General features: G+C 43.6%; 1 protein-coding gene across 13 annotated transcripts in view; it reads left to right on the top strand.

The window, feature by feature from the left end:
* Positions 1 to 25,224, top strand: part of LOC141140434 (uncharacterized) — a 358,905-nt gene extending 333,681 nt beyond the window's left edge. For all 13 annotated transcript variants that reach the window (XM_073627612.1, XM_073627618.1, XM_073627604.1 and 10 more), the window contains one exon: positions 24,392 to 25,224. In XM_073627612.1, the coding sequence (XP_073483713.1) occupies positions 24,392 to 24,913 (522 nt within the window). In that variant the 3' untranslated portion in view covers positions 24,914 to 25,224. The remainder of the gene's footprint in view (positions 1 to 24,391) is intronic.
* Positions 25,225 to 25,435: the final 211 nt, after the last annotated feature.

A 25,435-nucleotide genomic window follows, 5' to 3' on the forward strand; every position in this document is an offset into this window, starting at 1 on the left:
TGAAGGATTCATCTCCCTTACAGCTCTCCGTGAATGTGAAAGACAATCCAGCTGCTCCTGAACTGTGGCTTGGTGACCAGTTTCAACATATCTGCTTTGCAGGCTTCCCTGGGCCTAGAATACATGCAGGCCCGGACTGGCCATAGGGCACACCGGGCATTTGCCCGATGGGCCGCTGTCCCTGGGCCGCATTTTTTAGGAGCAGCTTCTTGACTGGGCCGCACGGCGGGAGGTAAGCGGCAACCGTGGTCTGGACAGGGTTAACACAGACCGCGACCACCGCTCACCTCCCGCTATATGGGCTTTCATACAGCAGGGCCGGGCACCAGCACACTTACGAGGTGCAGAAGGAGGCGGGAGAGAAGGCTCCTTTGACATGCAGGAAGTGCCTGCACTGGACAGACACCTCGTGGGCTGGGCGCGCTGGAGCTATGGCTGCACTCGAGGAGACGGCAGCAGCCTCTCTCCTAACACCGGCCGGGACACTGATGGCTGCACAGGGAGGAAGGTGAGCACACTGAAAAAAAAAGTGCGTTACATCTGTAGTGGCGAGGAAAGGGAGTGGATTGGGGCTTTCTACTTTACTGGTCTACAAGCTATTTTCGGCTAGACTTGTATTCAATGCAGCTATAATAATATATCTCTCTGATGGTCAGACTGGAGGAAGCCGTATTACTGACGGAAGCACTCAGCGGAGTGTGGGATAGGATCCGTCACACATCTGTAGTGGCGAGGAAAGGGAGTGGATTGGGGCTTTCTACTTTACTGGTCTAGGGCTGTCTGTGTACTGGTCTGGGGCTGACTATTACTGGTCTGGGACTGTGTACTGGTCTGGGGCTGTCTATTACTGGTCTGGGGCTGTGTACTGGTCTGGGGCTGTCTGTTACTGATCTGGGGCTGTGTACTGGTCTGGGGCTGTCCGTGTACTGGTCTGGGGCTGTCCGTGTACTGGTCTGGGGCTGTCCGTGTACTGGTCTGGGGCTGTCCGTGTACTGGTCTGGGACTGTGTACAGGTCTGGGGCTGTGTACTGGTCTGGGGCTGTCCGTGTACTGGTTTTGGGCTGTCCGTGTACTGGTCTGGGGCTGTCCGTGTACTGGTCTTGGACTGTGTACTGGTTTGGGGCTATCTATTACTGGTCTGGGGCTGTCCGTGTACTGGTTTTGGGCTGTCCGTGTACTGGTCTGGGGCTGTCCGTGTACAAGTGAATGAAATGATCACATAAGTGAATAAATAATTAAACCCAATAATTATAATTCATTGATTAGGGTGCAAAAAAACCTAGTTTTATGTCACATTTAGTTTTTTGAATTATTTATCATTCACTATATTAATTCATTTTTTGATACACATAGGTTTTTTGCACCCTAATCAATGAATTATAATTATTGGGTTTAATTATTTATTCACTTATGTGATCATTTCATTCACTTGTTGGTCACTGGTCACGTAATTAGTTTTAGTTTTTGCGCATCTTTTTTGTGTATATGTATTGTTTATGGATTAAGTATTTATTTCTTTAAGATTGCTGCATTTATATAATTAATATAATTTTTTTATATTTTAGTTTACATGGTACGGTTTAATTAGTTATCTGGGTAAGCACAGAATTTACCAAACTACACACCTCTCAGAATGAATATCTGGTCACCAACCACCCCGCGAACGATCGCCCCACATCTCCGCCCTATTTCCCCCAGGGATTGGGCTGCCCAGTTTAAAATGCCCGGGCCTATTTTTGTCCCAGTCCGGGCCTGAATACATGGGTCTGATCCTGGAAATGTTTTTTCTTTAAAAGCTCATGCTAGACAACTGAGATCCAAAAGAAATCCCACAGTGAGATTCGCTATGAGAGTTCTGGGTCTAATGGTCATCTCCTTTGAGACAGTACCTTTTGCCCAATTCCTGTCAAGAGCTCTCCATAAAAGCATTCTGCTAGCATGGAAGAATCAGGTGTTTTCCCTGGCCTCCAAGGACAAATGCTCCTATCTAGCCAAACAAGAACTTCCCTGTTCTGCTGGATCACCATTCCAGTTCTAACAATTGCAAAATCTTTCCTCCGTTACAACTGGAAAGTTCTTATAACAGGTGCAAGACTGTGGAGGAATCTTCCAACCCTTGACTGTTCACAGAATATGGTCAAGAAAGGAAACCAGATACAACAGCAAGCTACAGTATCTCACAAAACTGAGTACACCCCTGACATTTTTGTAAATATTTTATTATATCTTTTAGTGTGCTACCATGTAAAGTAGCGAGTGTACAGCTTGTATAACAGTGTAAATTTTCTGTCCCCTCAAAATAACTCAAGGCACAGCCAATAATGTCTAAACCGCTGGCAACAAAAGTGAGTACACAAGTTAAAATGTCTAAATTGGGCCCAAAGTGTCAACATTTTGTGTGGCCACCATTATTTTCCAGCACTGCCTTAACCCTCTTGGGCATGGAGTTCACCAGAGCTTCACAGGTTGCCACTGGATTTTTCTTCCACTCCTCCATGATGACATCACAAAGCTGGTGGATGTTAGAGACCTTGCGCTCCTCCACCCTCCGTTTAAGGATGCCTCACAGATGCTCAATAGGGGTTAGGTTTGGAGACATGCTTGGCCAGTTCATCACCTTTACCCTCAGCTTCTTTAGCAAGGCAGTGGTCGTCTTGGAGGTGTGTTTGGGGTCCCTATCATGTTGGAATACTGCCCTGCAGCCCAGTCTCTGAAGGGAGGGAATCATGCTCGGCTTCAGTATGTACATGTTGGCATTCATGGTTCCCTCAATGAACTGTAGCTCCCCAGTGCCCGCAGAACTCATGCAGCCCCATACCATGACACTCCCACTACCATGCTTGACTGTAGGCAAGACACTCTTGTCTTTGTACTCTTCACCTGGTTGACGCCACACACGCTTGACACCATCTGAACCAAATAAGTTTATCTTGGTCTCATCAAACCAAAGGACATGGTTCCAGTAATCCATGTCCTTAGTCTGCTTGTCTTCAGCAAACTGTTTGGGGGCTTTCTTGTGTATCATTTTTAGAAGAGGCTTCCTTCTGGGATGACAGCCATGCAGACCAATTTGATGCAGTGTGCAGCGTATGGTCTGAGCTCTGACAGGCTGACCCCCACCCCTTCAACCTCTGCAGCAATGCTGGCAGCACTCATACGTCTATTTCCAAAAGACAACCTCTGGATATAACGCTGAACACATGCACTCAACTTCTTTGGTCGACCATGGCAAGGCCTGTTCTGAGTGGAACCTGTCCTGTTAAACCGCTGTATGGTCTTGGCCAACATGCTTCAGGGTCTTGGCAGTCTTCTTATAGCCTAGGCCATATTAATGTAGAGCAACAATTCTTTTTTTCCAGATCCTCAGAGAGTTCTTTGCCATAAGGTGCCGTGTTGAACTTCTAGTGACCAGTGTGAGAGCGATAACACCGGATTTAACACCCCTGCACCCCATTCACACCTGAGACCTTGTAACATGACACCGGGGAGGGAAAATGGCTAGAAGTGTTGAACTTCTAGTGACCATTGTGAGAGCGATAACACCGGATTTAACACCCCTGTACCCCATTCACACCTGAGACCTTGTAACATGACACCGGGGAGGGAAAATGGCTAATTGGACCCAATTTGGACATTTTCACTTAGGGGTGTACTCACTTTTGTTGCCAGCAGTTTAGAAATGAATGGCTGTGCGTTGAGTTATTTTGAAGGGACAGCAAATTTACACTGTTATATAAGCTGTACACTCACTACTTTACATTGTAGCAAAGTGTCATTTCTTCAGTGTTGTCACATGAAAAGGTATAATAAAATATTTACAAAATTGTGAGGGGTGTACTCACTTTTTTACTGTACCTCTGTTTGTTGCTAGAAGCAGAGATCCTCTAGCTCTTACATAGTTGCAAAGTTGTTAAGGTTGAATAAAGAGACCAGTCCATTCTGTTCAACCTGTGGTGTGTGTGTGTGTGTATGTCAATATTAAATCCCATATCCCGTTTTTTTTTAAATAGCGACACCCCCTGCTTGTGGAAGGGAGTTCTAAATCCCCACTGCTCTGACAGTATCTTTACCCTATACACCGTTTAAGGTTAAACCACTTCTCCTCCAGTTTCAATAAATGGTTGCATGTCTTTTTAAACTTCCTCCCACTGAAAAGTTTTAATTCCCTATGGTAGGGTCACCAGTAAGGTATTTGTATATAGCTATCATAACTCCTCAAGTGTCTGTTCTCCAGAGAGAATAGGTTTAATGCTTGTAGTCTTTCCCCATAACTGAGGTCCTCCAGTCCCTTTATTAGCTTTGTTGCCCTTCTGTGGACTCTCTCCATTTCCAGGACATCCCTCATGAGGACTGGTGGCCAGAACTGGACAGCATACAAAGATGCGGCCAAACCAGAATCTTGTAAAGTGGCAAAATTATAGTTTTATCTCTGGAGTAAACCCCTGCTTGCAGCAGCTTGGCATTGCATGCCCTTGCTGAGCCTGACATCTTCTTGCATCCTGAATCCCCCCAAAGGTTCTCCCCCTAGCGAGTAACTTGCATTCATGTTTTTAGCACCCAAATGCATTAACAAATTTTTCACCATTAAACCTCATTTGTCATGTAGTTGCTCAACCCGTTATTTTATTGAGGTTCTCTTGTAATGTTTCCACATCCTGTTGTGAAGTTAATGCCCTGCTTAGCTCATCATCAGCAAACACTGAGATCAAGCTATTTATTCCAACCTCTATATCATTTATGAATTAAACAGAATTGGTCCCGGGACATATCTTTGGGGGACATCACCTACCACCTCAGCCCATTCTGAGTGCTCACTATTTATCACCACCGTTTGGACATGCCCCTGTGGTTTTCTATCCAGGTACATACCCTATGGTCCATGCTGACAGACCTCAGTTTGTAAAGTAAACATTTTTGGGGAACTATATCAAATGCCTTTGCAAAATCCAGATATACCATGTCCACAAGCCTACCTTTATCTAGGTGGCAGCTCACTTGTTCATAGAATGTTAACAGATCTGACTGACAAGTTCCTTCATGAATCCATGCTGGATACTACTAATGATACTGTTTTCATCAGCAAATTCTTGTATATAGTCCCTGATCATCCATGTCAATAATTTACAAACTATTGATGTTAGACTGACTGGCCTGTAGTTTCCAGGTATATGTCTCTGGCCCTTCTTAAATATTGGTACCACGTTGACTTTTCAGCTGGTACAATTTCTGTCCGCAAACTGTCCATAACAATTAGGAACACCAGACTAGCTATCACCATCGGGTGTAAGCCATTTGATCCTGGTGATTTATTTATGTTAAGTTTTTCTTGTCAATAGATTTTATTGATTTTCGAAAGTCAAGTAGGTACATAAATAAATGAGAACCATCATACATTGAGTATTCAAGATAACAAACATAAGTATTTCACCCTCGCCAGGGATGAGTCGAGGAATACAGGTGTACGAAACATATACCTCTACCTACGATCATGCAGGATATAAAAAAAAATCACGTATCAATCAAAAATCGCAAGTTAAATAGGTATTAAACCCATTTCTAGGTTGTAACTTGGAAAAAGAGATGATATCCCATATAGATGTTTCATGTGGGTGAGGGTGGAGTAGGAAAATAAGGGGGTGAAAGAAGGAGGAGTGTGAGCTAGTTTAGGGTTCTGCGAGAGTGCGTAGTCAGTGGGTGTCCCTGTAGATCGCCCACACCAAGAGGGTCAGACAGAGAGAGAAAGGGGGGATGGATTCAGAGGGAGAGAAACCTCCCAGGATGGTAGTGCGGTTCCAGATTAGGATATGCTCTAAGCAGGTAGAAAAGAAGTTCATTTACCAAGGCAATAAATAAGGACTTGTAATATAATAAGAACTTGTCAAATTCGGAGGGTAAACAGTGCCTGATCCAAGGTTGCCATATTTTTTTATATTTCCGTATCTTATTTTCAATGGCATTTTAGCAAAGATAAGGGCCCTATTCATCTTTAGCTTCAGCCACAACCAAAGTTTGAGTTTACATGCCTTGGGTATGGTTTCTTTGGCCACAGTGGTAAGTTGTACAAGTAATTGGAATTGAGTGTGTGAGCTCTGCTGGTTTAAGGTTTAGGAGGGCCGTTGCCGGGTCAGGAAGAATATTGGTCTCTAGGGCTTCAGAGGCTATAGCAAAGATGTTCTTCCAGAATTCTTGGGTAACCGGGCATTGCCACCACATGTGTATGTGGGTGCCTGGATCTGAGCAGCCTCGAAAACATGTCCCTTGATATGATGGGACATATTTTGCAATCCTCACCGGTACAAGACACCATCGTGGTAGGACTTTATAGTTAGTTTCAATTGCCAAGATATTAGGAGAGGAGGATTTAGTGATCGTCCAGATACTGGACCAATCTGCGATCTCAATGGTGTAAGATGGCGGTGCATTGTTTGAAATTGCATTTAATTGTTGGTATAAAATTGATATGAGTCCCCTAATATGTGGGTCACTCTTGCAAATGCGTTTGAATTGTGTCATCTGACTTAGTAAAGATCCTGTGCTAAGACATGGCAAGTAAAAAAAAAATATTTGCAGGTTGCGAAATAGTTCAGACGTAGGAAAAGCATAAGACTTGCCTAGAGTAGGAAACATATGGATAGTATTGTTAGAGACCAGTTTGTGGTGTCTGAATAGGTTAGCTGCGGACCAGGCTGTGAATGCAGCAGGAAATTCCTGGGTTGGATAAAATGCTGGGTTCCTGAGGAGGGAAAGGAGGGGGTTATGGGGAGATTGGAGATTACGTGTGTCTCCAAATTTGTCCCAAATGGTTAAGGAATGTTTAGTATTGGGGTTTAAAATGGAAGCTCTGTCTTTCGGCTGAAGCCACAGCATGTTTCCTACCGAAATGGGGTCCCAGTCAACAGATTTGACTGCTACCCACAGTGGCGTTTTGTTCACCGCGTGATACTTGGGCAGTTGTGTGAGTTGCACTGTGTAAAATTAGGATGAGTAATTTGGAATTCCCAGACAACCACTCAGTTTAGAAAGATACAGAGTAGATTTAGGGATGCGAGGTTTAGTAGCACCCCATATGTAGGACATTATTCTGCGTTGCGTAAGGCATAAAAAATATGATGGTACAGGGATGGGAAGTACTCTGAAAAGATATAAAAATTTAGGCAGTATCGATATTTTTGTAGCATTAACTCTACCTAGCCAGGATAGGGGAAGGGAGGACCATTGTGCCATGAGACTGGTTACCTGTCTTAGAAGGGGTAAGTAGTTAACAGCAAAGAGATCAGTTATAGAGGCAGTGAGTTGTACCCCTAAATATGGAAGATGATGTGTCACCCAAGTAAATGGCAGTGAGGACATAGCTTGTTGAAGTTCTGACTATGATGGGGAAATGTTAAGTGCATTTGATTTTTGGGGTTAACATGCAGTCCGGAGATATGGGGAAAGCTCCCTAATATGGCAAGTAAATTGGGGGCAGAGATTTGGGGATAGGCTAAAAAGATGAGTATATCGTCTGCAAAGAGGCATACTTTGTGGTGGTGACCTCCCAGTTCTATCCCCTTGACATCAGGGTCCGACCTGATCAGTTGTGCCAATGGTTCAATAAGTAAGGCAAATAATGGGGAGAGGGGACAACCCTGCCTAGTGCCTCTCCTAATATCAATCATTGCTGATTTATAGCCAGCGTACTTAATGTATCATAATGTTATTATACAAGGAGGAGAACCAGGTCAGTGGTTCCCAAAACCCCAGGGCTGGAGCGCGTATTGTAGATAAGGCTAAGTGACAAAGTCAAACGCTTTCCTAATGTCAAGGGATAGAAGGCATGTTGGGATGCGTCTAGTCTTGGCTGCATATTTGGTAAACCTGCGTTTATACCTCCACATACCTTTTAAACTGAACATTGACTGACTGCTCAAATGCATATTTGGTAAACCTGCGTTTATACCTCCACATACCTTTTAAACTGAACATTGACTGACTGCTCAAATGCATATTTGGTAAACCTGCGTTTATACCTCCACATACCTTTTAAACTGAACTTTGACTGACTGCTCAAATGCATATTTGGTAAACCTGCGTTTATACCTCCACATACTTTTTAAACTGAACATTGACTGACTGCTCAAATGCATATTTGGTAAACCTGCGTTTATACCTCCACATACTTTTTAAACTGAACATTGACTGACTGCTCAAATGCATATCTGGTAAACCTGCATTTATATCTCCACATAATGTTCAGTTTAAAAGGTATGTGGAGATATAAATGCAGGTTTACCAAATATGCATTTGAGCAGTCTGTCAATGTTCAGTTTAAAAGGTATGTGGAGGTATAAACGCAGGTTTACCAAATATGCATTTGAGCAGTCAGTCAATGTTCAGTTTAAAAGGTGACTGCTCAAATGCATTTTTGGTAAACCTGCGTTTATACCTCCACATACCTTTTAAACTGAACATTGACTGACTGCTCAAATGCATACTTGGTAAACCTGCGTTTATACCTCCACATACCTTTTAAACTGAACATTGACTGCTCAAATGCATATTTGGTAAATCTGTTTGTCACCACTGTTTCAACTCCATCTGTAGCCATGCTTACATTATTTCAATGTTTATTTAGCCATTAAGTCTTACCTAAATTATGGGTTCCCTTATCTTTACAATTTTGGCCTTTTAGTCCCCTTGCAGTTTGATTGTGGCGTGAAAGTTATGCCCTGCTAGCTGTGTTCCTAATATGCCCTCTTAATTGATTAATTGCCAGATTCTATCCACACCCAACACACAGTATAAAAACAAGGCCTTCTTTACGAGGGAACACATACAGGGGGCTGCACATACAGGGGTTCTTCCAAAGAAGTGGGGTTCTTAAAATAAGTGGCACTTCTGCTCTTGCACTTCAGCGATTTGCACAAAACAAACTACAACAGACAGCAGATGACCTCTATTCCAAATTATCTCACCTTCCTCTCTGAAACATGCTCTCTTTACCTCTTCTCCTTTTCACAATTGCTGCCTCTCTCCTCAAACTCTCTTTTCTTCACCCCCTCTGCTCCACCCCACAATTTGTACATATCACCCTCACTTCTCCCCTCCCCCTATTACTGCACTCATCACCTCTTTCTAACTCTAAGCCCACTTGCTAACAAACCCCCCAGGATACTGAAGCATGTCCCCTCTACAAATCATATTCTCATATTACCTCCCTTACTCTTCTGCTTCTCCTAACCGCTGGAGATATTTCCCCAAACCCTGGGCCTCCCTTATTTAACTGTGCCCAACACACCCATCACCCTACACCTTCTGGCAGTAGTCGCAATCTACGCAATTTAGTCTCCATTCCTCTTCTTCCCAACACCAGCCTCCCTCTCTCCTGCGCCCTCTGGAACGCCCGCTCTGTCTGCAACAAACTCACTGCTGTTCATGACCTCTTTGTCACTAATTCCTTCAATCTACTTGCTCTTGCCGAAACCTGGCTCCACGAACATGACACCCCTTCTCCTGCTTCCCTATCCCAGGGTGGCCTTCAATGGACTCACTCCCCTAGGCCTAATGGACCCAAGGGAGGTGGAGTGGGATTCCTCCTATCCCCCCAATGCACCTTCCAGGTTATTCACTCTCCTCCCTCTTTTTCTCTCTCATCATTTGAAGCCCACTGTATACGTCTATTCTCTCTTACTTCCCTAAGAATTGCTGTGATCTACTGGCCCCCTGGACCATTATCAACTTTCCTTGATGAGTTTTCTGCCTGGCTACCCTACTTCCTCTCTTCCGAAATCCCCACAATCCTTCTCGGTGATTTCAACATCCCTGCTAACTCCTGCTACTTCTTCTTCTGGGTACAGGCTTCTACTCACTCTGATGGCAACACCCTTGACCTTGTATTCTCCTACCTAAGCACTCCATGCAACTTCTCAAACAATCCTTTTCCTCTCTCCGACCATCACCGTATTAGTTTCTCCCTCCCCCTGTCTTCCACCACCTTTCCCTCCAATCGCCTAACCATCACCCGTAGAAATTTTCGCAACTTCAACTCCTCTCTCCTCTATTCTGCTACTGACCACCTCTATGACAAAATCTCTCCCCTGTCCTGCCCCAACCAAACCACGTCCATCTACAATAAATCCCTGTCCTCCACCCTGGACAAGCTCGCTCCCCTCACTACAAGCAGAATCAGGCCTCGATCCCTACAACCCTGGCAAACAGATAACACTAAAATTCTCAAAAAACGTAGTCGCGATCTTGAGCATCTGTGGCACAAGACTAAGTCTCTCAAAGACTTCAACCAATACAAATCTGCCCTCCAAAAATACTATTCTTTCCTCCACACTGCCAAGCAAACCTATTTTACAGCTCTTATTAACACCTTCTCATCTAGTCCCCGTAAACTCTTCTCTACCTTCAACTCTCTACTTTGTCCTCCTCCACCCACTGAATCACTCACTGCCCAGGAGATCACTAATCACTTCAAAAACAAGATTGATACAATCCACGATGAAATTTCCGCTCTACAGGTATCTCCCCCAGCTAAGACCCCATGTCAACAGGTACAACTGACACTCCCCCTATTCAAATCTGCTACTACAGACGAAGTTGCTAAACTCCTTTCTATCGCCCACCTAACCACCTGTCCCCTGGACCCTATTCCCTCTCATATGCTACGGTCGCCCTCTGACTCCATCCTACACTCTCTAACCCACATCTTCAATCTCTCCCTCACCTCTGGCGTCTTCCCCAATGCTCTAAAACATGCACTGGTCACCCCCATACTTAAAAAGCCGTCCTTGGACCCTACCAATCTTAACAACCTACGCCCTATCTCCTTGCTCCCCTTTTTCTCTAAACTCCTTGAACGCCTGGTTTATAACCAACTCATTAGCAGTGACCACCTCATTAAAAACAACCTTCTTGATCCCCTTTAATCTGGATTTCGCCCTCAACACTCCACAGAAACTGCTCTTTTAAAACTCACAAATGACCGACCTACTAACTGCAAAAACCAACGGACACTATTCTGTACTCCTACTTCTGGATCTTTCAGCTGCCTTTGACACGGTTGACCACCCCCTCCTCCTCAAAAAACTTTACTGCCTCGGTCTCCGTGACTGTGGTCTTCAGTGGCTCTCATCCTACCTATCCCAACACACCTTCAGTGTCACTTACAATTCTACTTCCTCCACTCCTCTTCCCTTCTCTGTCAGGGTCCCCCAAGGTTCTGTTCTTGGACCTCTTTTATTTTCAATCTAAACCTCTTCCCTGGGTCAGCTGATAGCCTCTCACAGCTTTCAATATCATTTCTACGCTGACGACACAAAAAATCTATCTCTCCACCCCTCAACTCACTCCATCAGTCTCCTCACGCATCACTATCTTACAAACCGACATATCTGTATGGATGTCACACCGCTTCCTCAAACTCAACTTGTCCAAAACCGAGCTTATAATATTTCCTCCCTAACGTGCCTCTTCCCCTGATTAGTCTGTCAAGAGCAATGGCACAACCATCCACCCGTCCCCACATGTCAGGGTACTAGGTGTTATCCTGGATTCTGAACTCTCCTTTTGGCCCCACATCCAATCACTTTCCAAAGCTTGCCGCCTCAACCTCCGCAACATCTCTAAACTACGTCCCTTTCTAACCAACGAAACCACAAAGCTCCTGATTCACTCCCTGGTTATCTCTCGCCTCGACTACTGCAACTCCCTCCTCATTGGCTTACCTTTAAATAGACTATCCCCCTTCAGTCCATTATGAATGCTGCTGCCAGACTCATCCACCTTACAAACCGCTCAGTGTCTGCTACCCCCCTCTGCCAATCCCTCCATTGGCTGCCACTCGTCCAACGAATTAAATTCAAAATACTAACAATAAGTTACAAAGCCATCCACAACTCTGCCCCAAGCTACATCACTAGCCTAGTCTCAAAATACCAACCTAATCGCCCTCTCCATTCCTCCCAGGACCTCCTGCTCTCTAGCTCCCTCATCACCTCCTCCCATATCCGCCTCCAGGACTTCTCCCGAACCTCGCCCATCCTCTGGAATTCCCTACCCCAATCTGTCAGACTGTCTCCAAATGTATCCACATTTAGGCAATCCCTGAAAACTTTCCTCTTGAGAGAAGCCTATCCTGCCTCCATCTAACACCTGCACTATTTTCTCCATTAGCTCATCCCCCACAGCTATTACCCTTTTGTATAACTTGACCCTCCCTCCTAGATTGTAAGCTCTAACGAGCAGGGACCTCTGATTCCTACTGTATTGAATTGTATTGTACTGTCCTCCCTAATGTTGTAAAGCGCTGCGTAAACTGTTGGCGCTATATAAATCCTGTATAATAATAATTAAGAGGGCTCGTCTAACATTGTCGCCGGCTTGACGAATTGGTATAAAGCCCATTTGGTTGCTGTGTATTAATAGGCCTATAATGGTATTCAAGCGGGTTGCGAGAATCTTGGCTTATCAGTTTATGAGAGAGATGGGACGATAGTTGGTCCAAGAAGAGGAATCTGATTTAGGTTTAGGTAACCTAGAGATTATAGAAGTTAGCATTTCAGATCAAAATGAGGGGCCGGCTAGCAGAGAATTGAAGGCGCTAGTTAACATAGGCGTCAAAATGGGCCCAAATCATTTATAATAAGCCACCCAAAACCCATCTAGTCCCAGTCTTTTATGTGGTTTTTGACGCTTTAATGGCTACTATGACCTCCATGTCTGTAATAGGACACTTAAGTAGATCTTGCTGTTCTTGGTTAATTGTTGGGAGGGTACAACGGGCAAAGAGGGCGTCGGCATTAGCAGGGTCAAAGTCTTGCGAAGGTGTGTAGGGTTTGGCGAGATTAGAGCGAAACACCTCAAGTATTTTAATGAGATTACTCGTATAGGTTACACGTATTGTTTTCAGACGTATGGACGTCTTGGGGTGGTGGATTACTCGCAATGTGTGTGCCATAGGTGTGTCGGGTTTATTGGACTTGAGGTATAATATATGCTGACGTTTGCGGATAAGTTTATCGGCAGAGTCGGTAAGAAACAAATTGAAATCTAGTCTAGACGTGCAATAGTGGTAGAGTTAGGGGTGGACTGAAAAGCAGCATGGCATGCATTAAAATTTGCTTCTAGTTTTTGGAATAGAATTTTGCAATCTAGCCTAAGGGATGCTGTCTGTTGGATCAATCTGCCTGTAGTGAGATGATAATTCTGGCCTGGTCAATATTGTACTATATGTGTACATGCATATAATAATATAATGTCCCACATAAATCGGTGAACATATTACAACACTGCCCCGTATGACAGCTTTATGAGCTTCCCATAATGTTAGTGCAGAAACATTGTCTAGCATTGTTAGAGAGAGAGTCCTTGAGAGACACTTTGATATCTAAATGGTGAGAGAGGTGGGAGAGAGTAGTGTTGTTGATACACCAGGATGTATCTTGCGTCCTGGGAATAGGGGAGGCTATACTGCACAATAGTCCGTGCAAGAAAAAGGGGTGATAACTGAAGAAATTATCTCTGGGATCATGCTTGCGGAAAAAAAAATGTGGTCAATGCGAGAGGAAGATTTGTGTGGATGAGAGTAATGCATATACTGCCTACTAAGAGGATTGGCTTTGCGCCAAGTATCAACTAAGTTGTGTGTGTGGAAGTATATGTTGGAAAGTCAATTTGATTGGGCTAGAGGACGGGACTGGTGGGGATTTAGTTTGATTTGAATACCCACAAAGAATGACCGTTCCAAATTTGTGCTTTTTTCCACCACCTGGAGTAGATGCAAAATAAAAGCTGTCGGGCGCTTATTGGGAGCATAGTACAATACAATTGTGATCGCACTGTCTGAGATATGACCAGTGAGAATCAGATACCTGCCCTCAGGAACATTTATTTGAGAAGTAAGTGTGAATGGTGTGGAGTGATGGAAAACTATAAGGGTTCCTCTTTGTTTGGTTGTGGCTGAAGCTGTATAGAATTGTGGGTAGGAGGTACAGAGGAATTTAGGGGTGGATTTTTCATTAAACTCTTGCCGTCCACGCTATAGCCGAATGATGGCCAGAGCGCGGACCTGAATTTCCGGGAGGCCATCATATGACGTCCTCCCCTGTGCACGCGCCCCGCGCGCCCCCTGCGCTGTGATCACCGAGTCACTGAGACTTGGGTGATCACAGATCCGAGTAAGGGGCCGTTCCCGGCCCCTTACCACGTGATCAGCTGTCAGCCAATGACAGCTGATCACATGATGTAAACAAAAGCTTGGTAATCGTTGTTTATTTTCTCCTCACGCTAACAGCGTGAGGAGAAAAAAAAGCTGATCACCGGATTATCTGCAAGGGACATCGGTCCCGAAGAGGAAGAGGCAATTATGCCTCATCTGTGCCTACCAGTACCCCCTGCTATTGCCACCTGTCAGTGCCCACAAGTGCCACCTATCAAGGCCCACCAGTGGTGCCAATCAGTGCCACCTAGCAGTGCTGCCTATCAGTGTAACGGATCAGTGCCCATTATTGCCACCCATCAGTGCCCATCACTGCCACCTATCAGTGCCCATCAGTGCTGCCTCATCAGCGTACATCAATGAAGGAGAAAAATTACCTGTTTGCAAAATTTTATAACAAAATATAAAGAAAAAAATTAAAATTTTTTTTTTTTTTTTTAATTTTAGCAAAAAATAAAAACCACAGAGGTGCTCAAATGCCAACCAAAAGAAGGCTCTATTTGTGGGAAAAAATGATAAAAATTTTATTTGAGTACAGTGTAGCATGACCGCGTGATTGTCATTCAAAGTGCATCAGCGCTGAAAGCTGAAAATTGGTCTGGACAGGAGGGGGGTTTAAGTGCCCAGTAAGCAAGTGGTTAAAGTGAGTTTCCTGTAGGCAGATAATATGAGCCTTATGCCCCTACACACGGTCGGATTTTCCAACGGAAAATGTTCGATGGGAGCTTATTGAAAATTCCGACCATGTGTAGGCTCCAGCGGACATTTTCCATCGTAATTTCCATCACACAAAATTTGAGATCTGGATCTCAAATTTTCCGACAACAAAATCCGTTGTTGTAAATTCCGATTGTGTGTACACAATTCCGACGCACAAAGTTCCACGCATGCTCAGAATCAAGCAGAAGAGCCGCACTGGCTATTGAACTTCATTTTTCTCGGCTCTTCGTACATGTTGTACGTCACCGCGTTCTTGACATTTGGAATTTGATTTGTGGATTTGTGTGACTGTGTGTATGCAAGACAAGTTTGAGCCAACATCCGTCGGAAAAAATCCCTGGATTTTGTTGTCAGGATGTCTGATCGTGCGTACGGGGCATAAGCGACTGCAAAGGAGCGTAGTGCCTTGGTGCGCTTGTGCGGGGTATTGAAGCCTTCAACATTCAAGGAAAGAATGTTAAATGAGGCCATAGTATTTCTACATTAGCCATAAGAATGGTGAGGACAAGTCCTAAATGGAGAACCGCATCTACCGTGGGGAGAAAGAGAAGAGGGGAGAAAAAGACAGAACAAGAGAGAACATAATAAAATTGAACAACCCTTTTAATTGTCAGAAATATTGTTGAACAATAACATAACAGCAGGGTATAGGAGTGTCCTAGGGGAGCGTCAAGTGGTCCCGTAGAGGCTCCGTTTCCTGCATAATAGGAGCAGGTAACTGAGGGCAGTAAATGTGGGAGCAAGAAGTTCCAAGGGGGGAACAACACCGGAGAATAAAGAACAACAGTTAACTGTATAAATATAGTAGCATGGCATTATTGCCTGTGAAGGACAATGGGTATCAACCGCTGGGCTTTAGACCTGTGGGTAAAGCCTAGAACTAGACGTATTACATTGCATAGACATCATAGATCTTGAATCAGTAGAAGAGAAGAGGGGAGAAAAAGACAGAACAAGAGAGAACATAACAAAATTGAACAACCAAGCGTCCCAAACGTCTTCCATTTAAGGATTATGGAGGCCACTGTGCTCCTTAGGAACCTTGAGTGCAGCAGAAATTTTTTTGTAACCTTGGCCAGATCTATGCCTTGCCACAATTCTGTCTCTGAGCTCTTCAGACAGTTCCTTTGACCTCATGATTCTCATTTGCTCTGACATGCACTGTGAGCTGTAAGGTCTTATATAGACAGGTGTGTGGCTTTCCTAATCAAGTCCAATCAGTATAATCAAACACAGCTGGACTCAAATGAAGGTGTAGAACCATCCCAAGGATGATCAGAAGAAATGGACAGCACCTGAGTTAAATATATGAGTGTCACAGCAAAGGGTCTGAATACTTAGGACCATGTGATATTTCAGTTTTTTCTTTTTTAATAAATCTGCAAAAATGTCAACAATTCAGTGTTTTCTGTCAATATGGGGTGCTGTGTGTACATTAATGAGGAAATGGCTGCAATATAACAAAGAGTGAAAAATGTAAGGGGGTCTGAATACTTTCCGTCCCCACTGTGTATGTATGTATGTATGTATATATATATATATATCTGTGTAGAAACAATTTTGTTCATCGATATGGCATATGATTGAGAGACAAAGATGTCAGCGGTTTGCACAAAGCCTACCAGAAATTCATGTAGGTCGGGAGTGACCAAAGGGTGGAATTACAAGCCGATAGGATATCCCAGCTCAGCTGAACTCAAGCAGGACGATCCCTATGAGATGGTGACAGATGAAAGCTAGAGTCTGTGGAAGGGAATGTTCAAGACCGTCATAGGAGAGTTCCATCGGCTCGTGGCGACAGTATAGGGGGTTAGTTGAAATCAATCATATCTTTTAGGTGAAGTCAGTCGATCGAGTCATCGTTGGATGCTGCAGTGTTATCAAAACGACCTTGTTTGTGAAGATTTTGGCGTGTGTGGCCTGCATGTTCTTTGCCGGCAGCCTCCAGTTTTTGTCAGGAACGAGAGGCCGATCGTCTGCGCGAAGTGTCCCTGTGTGGGGTATGATCCAGGAGGCCCAAGTTCAGCAGGTCTGTCTGTAGTTCCTTGGCTGTACGGCACACATATTTGGTTTCTAGGTGCGTGAAGCGTACCGAGAATGGAAATCCCTAATGGTAGGCAATCTGATTGCATTGAAGTACCTACAGGTGAGGTTTGAGAGCGTGTCTCTTTCCCACTGTAAGAGGGGCTAGGTCTGTGAATAGCTGGTAAGAATGACCTTGAAAAGATAAGGAATCCTTGCCCCTGGCGAGTAGCTGTTCCTTGATGCGGTAGTAGTGGAACTCTGCTATAATGTCCCGTGGTGGACCGTTGGATTTGCGTGGGGATAGGGCCCTGTGTACTCTGTCCATTTCCAATCTTTCCACGGGGTTGTAGCTCTTGAAACAGGGCTTTCATAGTAGCTTGCAGATCAAGCATTGTCTCAGGAACCCCCCTTATCTGTAGATTAGATTGACGGTCCCTATTCTCCTGGTCTTGCAATCATGACTGCAATGCCAAGTTCTCCTCTTTGAGATTCTCTAATTCAACAGTGTAGTTCTCTGTGTGGTTCTCTAGCTCATACACTCTCACTTCTAACTCTGCAGTTCTTTGGCCTAGCTCCCTGATCTCAGCTTGTCAGTGATATGGGCTGATGTCTGCATAAGTGCTTTCTGTAGCATCCGCTCAAACTGTTTAAACATACTGGATTGTATCACTGATTGAGAGCTGCCCGTATCTGAATCAGACTCACCGGCAATGTCCTGGGGCATCTGGCTGTGGAGCTGTGACTTGGCAGAGAGCGATGTGCTGAGCTGCAAGGAAGGGGTCGGCGACTTCTTGGCAGATGACAGAGCGTCCTTGATCTTTAATTCAGATTTGGAGCCTCCGGGAACCATGGCAGCAGGAGCGGAGGTCTCTAAGTGTCCGGAGGTGTCTGCGAGCGTCGTTTGGGGAGCCAATGCTATGCGATGTACTCTGGTGTGGTTCTCCCTGGAGCGGAGCTCTAAGCCAGCATTACCGCTCGGTTAGGCTCCGCGCATGTGCCTCTCCTATGTTAAGTTTTTCAAATCCATTTTTGACACTGGCTTCTGTTAGCCACAAGGGTACATTCTGTGATGCGTTATTAACAGTAGCATCTTGGTTACTATATCCCCCCTTTCCTGTGAAAACAGAGGTGAAGAATGCATTTAAAACCGTTGCCTTCTCCTTGTCTTTTGTAACTAAATGCCCTTCACCGTTTCTTATCGGACCAATATGCTCTGGCCTCGCTTTCTTACTGTTAATATATTTAAAAAAAATGTATTGGGATTTTTTTCTTTTTTTACTCCCTGCCGCTATGTGTCTTATTTTAGCAGCCCTGATTGCGCTCTTACACTTCTTATTGCATTCCTTGTAGTGTTGGAATGCGGTTAATGACCCTTTAGCCCTATATTTTTTGAAGGCCTTTTTTTTCTCTTTTTTTTTTTTTAATGCATTTTTACGTTATACAACCCAGGTTTAATCTTGGCTCTTTTATATTTATTACTCATTGGAATGCACTGTATAATATCTTTGTTTAATAGGTTCTTAAAGCACTCCCATTTTTCTTCAGTGTTTTGTTCCTAGGATTTTATCCTGTTTATTATCTTGTAGCATAGAACACAGTATTCCCACATCCACAATCAGATCTGTGTTGTTTGTAATCAGTCGGTCTAGTAATGCTTTATCTCTTGTTGGTGCCAACTGACCCATGAAATTGTTCTGCAAGATATTTAGGAAATGGTGAGCCTCAGATGAATGAGCAGTTCTTTTCGCCCAGTCGATAGCTGGATAATTGAAATCCCCCATCATAAGCGACTGCAAAGGAGCGTAGTGCCTTGGTGCGCTTGTGCGGGGTATTGAAGCCTTCAACATTCAAGGAAAGAATGTTAAATGAGGCCATAGTATTTCTACATTAGCCATAAGAATGGTGAGGACAAGTCCTAAATGGAGAACCGCATCTACCGTGGGGAGAAAGAGAAGAGGGGAGAAAAAGACAGAACAAGAGAGAACATAATAAAATTGAACAACCCTTTTAATTGTCAGAAATATTGTTGAACAATAACATAACAGCAGGGTATAGGAGTGTCCTAGGGGAGCGTCAAGTGGTCCCGTAGAGGCTCCGTTTCCTGCATAATAGGAGCAGGTAACTGAGGGCAGTAAATGTGGGAGCAAGAAGTTCCAAGGGGGGAACAACACCGGAGAATAAAGAACAACAGTTAACTGTATAAATATAGTAGCATGGCATTATTGCCTGTGAAGGACAATGGGTATCAACCGCTGGGCTTTAGACCTGTGGGTAAAGCCTAGAACTAGACGTATTACATTGCATAGACATCATAGATCTTGAATCAGTAGAAGTTACAGAGGTGTCTGAGATGGGACTGGTTTTCAATAACTGAGGTGAAATAACGATACCCAAAACAGCAGATCCGTCATACCCTGAGGACCTATGAAGGGGGGGGATTCGAAAATATATATATATATGTACAGTGGGGACGGAAAGTATTCAGACCCCCTTACATTTTTCACTCTGTTATATTGCAGCCATTTGCTAAAATCATTTAAGTTCATTTTTGTCCTCATTAATGTACACACAGGACCCACAGCACCCCGTATTGACAGAAAAACAGAGAATTGTTGTTTTTGCAGATTTATTACAAAAGAAAAACTGAAATATCACATGCCTTGCCACCATTCCTAACTGCAATAGGAGGTCAGACTTCTCCTTGTTCCTCAGGTTAGGGGACCTGTAGCATACGCCCACTATTACTTTCCCATTTTAATCCCTTTGGAGTGCCAACCACAAGGATTCCACCTCCTCCCTTGCTCCATTAGTAATGTCGTCCTTAACGTTTATTTGCAAATCATTCTTGATGTACAGCTCTGTCCTTGGATGCTCTAATTATCACCTGGTCTTACTTCGGGCAAATTTATGCCTTTCCACCACTGCAAATTGTTCCTCACCTGCTGCACAAAATAGAGCAAGATAGGAAAACAATAATCCTACTCACACCAAACTGGTCAAAAGAACTTAGTACACAGGTATACTCTTATACTGTTGCTGATTATTCCTGGCCCCTTCCCAACAGGCCAGATCTGCTATCTCAAGGTCCTCTATTTCAACCCGGCTTCAGTGTCGGTGTGGTGGTTGTTGACACCCAGGTCTTAAAGGATAGCGGGTTTCTGAGTATGTGATTCCTACCTTGCTAAAAGCAAGAAATGCCACTTCCAGGAAGCTCTATTATTGTACCTGGAAATCTTACTTTGCCTGGTCTGAACATAGTCTATTCAGTCTCAGAGATTACTCTGTGCCTTGAATAATGTAATTCTTACAAACAGGTATTGACCAGAATCTAGCTCCTGGTACCCTTATAGGGGAAAATATGAGCCTTGTCCATTGTATTTTCAAAGCCTCTGGCTTCACACTCCCTGCTGAAGGCCTTTATATACATTGTTATGCATCCCTTGCTGCACACCGTGCTTCCCTGGGACCTTAAGCATAAAGGCTATTTTTTTTTTTTGGAAAAAAGCAAACATGTTATGTAACAAACCTACCTGCTCTCTGCATAGAGCAGCTCTGAACCTTCTCTTTTTGGCTCCCTTGACTCTTCCTCTTCTCAGTGCGCCACGATAGGAAGCCGCTTTCTATGGGGCACACCTGTGGGTTCAATCCGAGTCGGGCTATGTGTGTCTATTGATACAGCGTGGCTCAGTCCTTCCCCCTGCTCTCTGATCACAAGATTTGATTGCCAATGGCTCCCGCTGCTGCCACTGTGAGCAGAGAGAAAGGAGAGAGCTGCTGCAGATGGACACAGTGCTGGATCGAGATAGGGATCGGGTAAGTAGAAGGGGGTGAGGGGGAAATACAATTACTGGAACATTTTTTGCTTTAAAGTAGAAAAAGCATTAAGGTAAAAAATGTTGAGCCTTTAGAAACACTTTAATTTAGTTCTCTGCTCTGCAGAATCCGCCCTTTAAACCCATCAGTGATGTTTCTATGGTGCTTCTTACTAGCAAAGTAGTCTTATGGTGGTCATCAGGTCTGTCACGCATGTCTCTGAACTGGCAGCCCTTTCGTGTAAAGAATGTCTCCTCATACTTCACAATAATAAGATTGTGTGAAGGCATGAGGGATAATGCACACCATTCGCTCAACAAGTGGAGAGGAATGTGAACAGCCTCAGCCTGGAGAACAAAATATTACAGCGCACACATGCAAAAATGACATTTAACTCCTGCAAGGCTATTTAAAACACCTGAACATTTTCAAAAAATATGGGGATTTAGTCACACCATATAGCCATATGGTGCTTAAGTGCACTTACTGCGTTAAAATACCCCATTATCAGCATCTTTTAGGGTGTGCCCCCCAAATCTTTGTCGGCCTCAGCCTGGAATTCCTCCTAAGCCATGTCTCTCTGATGCATTTTAACCCGCCCACCGGGGATTAGTTATCTACCTCTATGAATAAGATCTGGTGGGTAAGGCGAAATGCATCAGTTGACATGGCTTAGGAGGAGTTCTAGGCTGGGGCTATTTCCATTGCTCTCCACCAGTTGAGCTAATAATGTGCGGTGTCTCCATCCCCTACATGCATCACTGCTTTCTGGATCAAGCACAAGACAACCTGCTCCCCTACACTGCTGTGAGACACCGGGATTCTTTACCAGCAGAGCACCTTGAGCAGCACTATACATGGTAACAAGGTTTTGGGAACAATAAGATCTGTATTCCATCCAAGACCATCCTTTTTTCCAATGGTGGTTTCAGCGTTCCATTTCAATGAGGATATTCTGTCCTGCGTGTGCCCCACTCCTAAGCGTCCTAAGGCATTCTCTCTACATTGCCTGAATGGAACCTTTAATGTATACATAAAAGCTACTGCTTCCATGAAACAAACAGTTTTGCCGTTTTGTTCTCTCCTTGGGACCTTGCACCCTGCTTCAATATCCACCGTTCCACAGGGGATCAGGAACTTATGCTTATAACCTATTGTCACCCACATAACACATATGGCATCAAAAAGATAGGCTGTGATTCCTACACGCTGCACATATGTATCACTGGGTAGCCAATATTTCTGTGCTGAAAATGCTCTCACTGCATGCGGTTAGCACATAGACTGAGCTGTCAGTTGTCGGTCCCCACTAACAATCAGAAGCTGTTGGGACCAGCTCTTGATCATGTGATCACTGCGACAGCCAATTAGAGGTCACACAATTTCCAAACCTTCCCCTTTCCCAACCCCAGACATACAGACCCTATTAAAGGGATGCCAGGGCTGGATAGGAAGGGGTTAAACAAAAACCTGTAGGTAGGAAAAAAGATCTGTAAGAGTATCCTGGGCTTTTAGGCACCAAATCTCTGTTACCAAACTGTGTAAGGCTGCCACCTTGTCTTCTGTTCATACTTTCTCAGAGTTTTACAAGGGGGATGTCTAATCTTCTGTGGATGCAGCTTTTGGCCACAAGGTTCTTGCAGCAGCACTCTGAATTTGAGTTTTTGACCCCCCGTTTTTTGGGCCTGTTGGCACAGTTCTGTTTTCTTAGTTGTAGCCCACCCTTTGTATTCATTGCTTGGGTACATCCCATAGTATATGAATAAGTTACCTGTACTGTCTGATTTTAGATAAGAGGGATTTTGACATGTCTGCAAATTCCATATTGTACAGTACACAGACCAGGCTTTTGCATGTCCTCAAAAGCTTGACAGTGTCCAGTCGCCTGAAGGTGCATGAATAAGTTGCCCCTGTCCTGTACATTAAATTATTTTACAATATGAATTTCACATGGACAATTGAAGTGAGTCTGCTCACAATTTCTTTTGTAATGAAATCAAATCCTCAAATCCTTTTGTAAACCTGCCTCTGCATGTCCTATGATCAGCAAATCCAAATTCAGTAGGTGAAAGTCATGTAAAAATGTTTAAGTTTTCCAGTACAAAAGCTTGTCCCTACTTTTGCATGCTTTACTGTTGGTCCTTTATTGTAGAGCGGAGGTCTCCTTAAATGTTTTTTTACAGTGAAAGTTGGTTTACATGAAATTCCATTTTTGAACAAAGTTGATTTCTACTTATGCATTTTTTATCTGGATTGAAACAGATGTATTTTTTAAGCACTTCCTGCTCGGCCTATAGCATGACGGCCGGGAAGTGGTTTAATTATCCAGACTGGGCGCCATATGACGTCCAGCAGGATAAGCCGTGAACGCTTGCAGCGCGGCGGTTGGTGGTGTGGTTTGTCAATCTTACACACCGCATCTCTAATTTAGGTAAAGAGCCTCTGACGGAGGCTCTTTACCACGTGATCAGCTGTGTCCAATCCACAGCTGATCATGCGAGTAGAGGAGAGCTGGTCGGCTGCTCTCCTAATGGGGGGATCTGCACTGATTGATTATCAGTGCAGCCACCCCTGAGGATGCCCACCCAGGACCACCAGAGATGCTCACCTATGGCCACCAGGGATGCCCACCAATGAGCACCAAGTAAGCCCACTACCACTAGAGCCCACCAGAGATGGCAATCATTGCTCATTAGGGATGACACTCTGTGCCCATCAGTGATGCCTGCCAGCGCCTCTGCCTCTGATCAGTGCTGCCTATCAGTGCCATCTATCAGTGCTGGCTATACGTGCCCTCCAGTGCCACCTATCAGTGCTGCCTATGAGTGCCCATCAGTGCTGTATATCAGTGCTGCCTATCAGTGCCACCTCATCAATGGCAATCAGTACTGCCTCATCAGTGCCTGCCAGTGAAAGAGAAAACGTACTTATTTACAAAGTTCTGTAACAGAAACGAAGAAAAGCTTTTTTTATTTTTTTTATTTTTGATCTTTTTTTATTTGTAGCACAAAAAAACTCAGAGGTGATCAAATACCACCAAAAGAAAGCTCTATTTGTGAGAAAAAAATGATAAAAATGTGTTTGGGTACAGCTTCGCATGACCAGGTAATTGTCATTCACATTGTGAGAGTGTGCTGAAAGCTTAAAATTGGTCTGGGCAGGAATGTGTAGAAGTGCCCTGTGTTGAAGTGGTTAAGCATATCTGTGGCTCAATTTATGTGAGAAACTGACAAATAAAACACTTCACACCTCCAGGGAGTAAGTATGGGATTTTATTTTTTTTTCATATTACTTTAATATACTAACAGCAGCTACCTCCCATTGTTTCCCATACTGGCCATCTAATTCTGTCTACGATGCCCCACTATTGGACTACAATGGTGATGGAGGTCCAACAAACCATTAATTTTGTGTGGTACGTTGAGTGTTGGCAACAACCTGTTGACTCTGAAAATCCTCTGTAAAAACATCAAAACCTCAGGTAATGCAGAGTATAGTATGCAAATGAGATGTTTATTTAAATATTTGGCTACATGTTATTTTTATTAAATTGCTTGAAAAATTGTAGCAATGTTAATTTTGTATAAAAGTCATATATATTAATTTTTTTTTTCTTTTAACAATGGCTAGGTTTGTATTCGTCCCCAAATTCATGAAGTAATTGAAATGCCCCAGCAAGTTCCTCCAATTCAAAACCAAAAAAGACGGCGGACCGTAAATGAGGAACTGAGCAGACAGCTACTTAATGAAGCAACTGCAGTTCTCAACCAAAAAGAAGACGAATTTGATGCATTTGGTGTTACAGTTGCAGCAAAGTTACGCAAAATGGATGAAAAGCAAAGACTATTATCAGAGGTACTTATCACTGATATTTTGTTCAAAGGAATGATGAAGAAACTCACTGAAGAAACAAGTATTTCTCTTTTTCAAAGTCCTCACTTTTCTTGTCAAATACCGGGTTGCTCCAGTTCTGTTGACTATGCTTTTTCAAGTTCTCATCAACCAACTTTACTGCGACAAGAATTTGTCTCCTTGAACCATGAGTATAACTGTACTAGTACACCTGCCAGGGCAAGCACTTCATTTTGTTTATCAACAATACCTGCTTCGCAAGTAACAGAATCTTCTCCTTACAAAGAAGAAAATTTATAACTATTTTTTTTTCAAAAAAAACTCATGCCCTTCACTTTCTACTGTGTTTTTACTCTGACACTAATTTACATCTGTTTTATTTAGATTGTAACTTAATTTTTTATTGTACAGGTCATTTTATATTGATGTTTATAAATACATTGATGATCATGGATAACTGTTTTCCTTCTGCCATTTTTCAAGGGAAAGTTATGAAACAAAGTAACGATCTGATGGACCAAGCCATGGACATAACTTCCATTACCTCCTTTTAACGGTTAACTCATATTTTGTAAGAAAAATAAATAAAAAGATATAGGATTTACAATTGACACACAGGACATTTTATTTTGCTGACGACCTTGATTTTCCTAAAACCGGCAAAACAAATAATGTAATCCCATTGTTCTATTGTAATGTAATGTATCCCATTGTTTCTCTCTGCCTTGGGAGCAACCTATTATGGGATGTATATGTTTGTTTCAACAGAAACCACACATATAGAACCCTGGATAACGGGTAACACGAAATGCTGAGTCTGGT

This window comes from Aquarana catesbeiana, linkage group LG04 (genome assembly GCF_042186555.1).
Source record: "Aquarana catesbeiana isolate 2022-GZ linkage group LG04, ASM4218655v1, whole genome shotgun sequence".
NCBI lineage: Eukaryota > Metazoa > Chordata > Amphibia > Anura > Ranidae > Aquarana > Aquarana catesbeiana.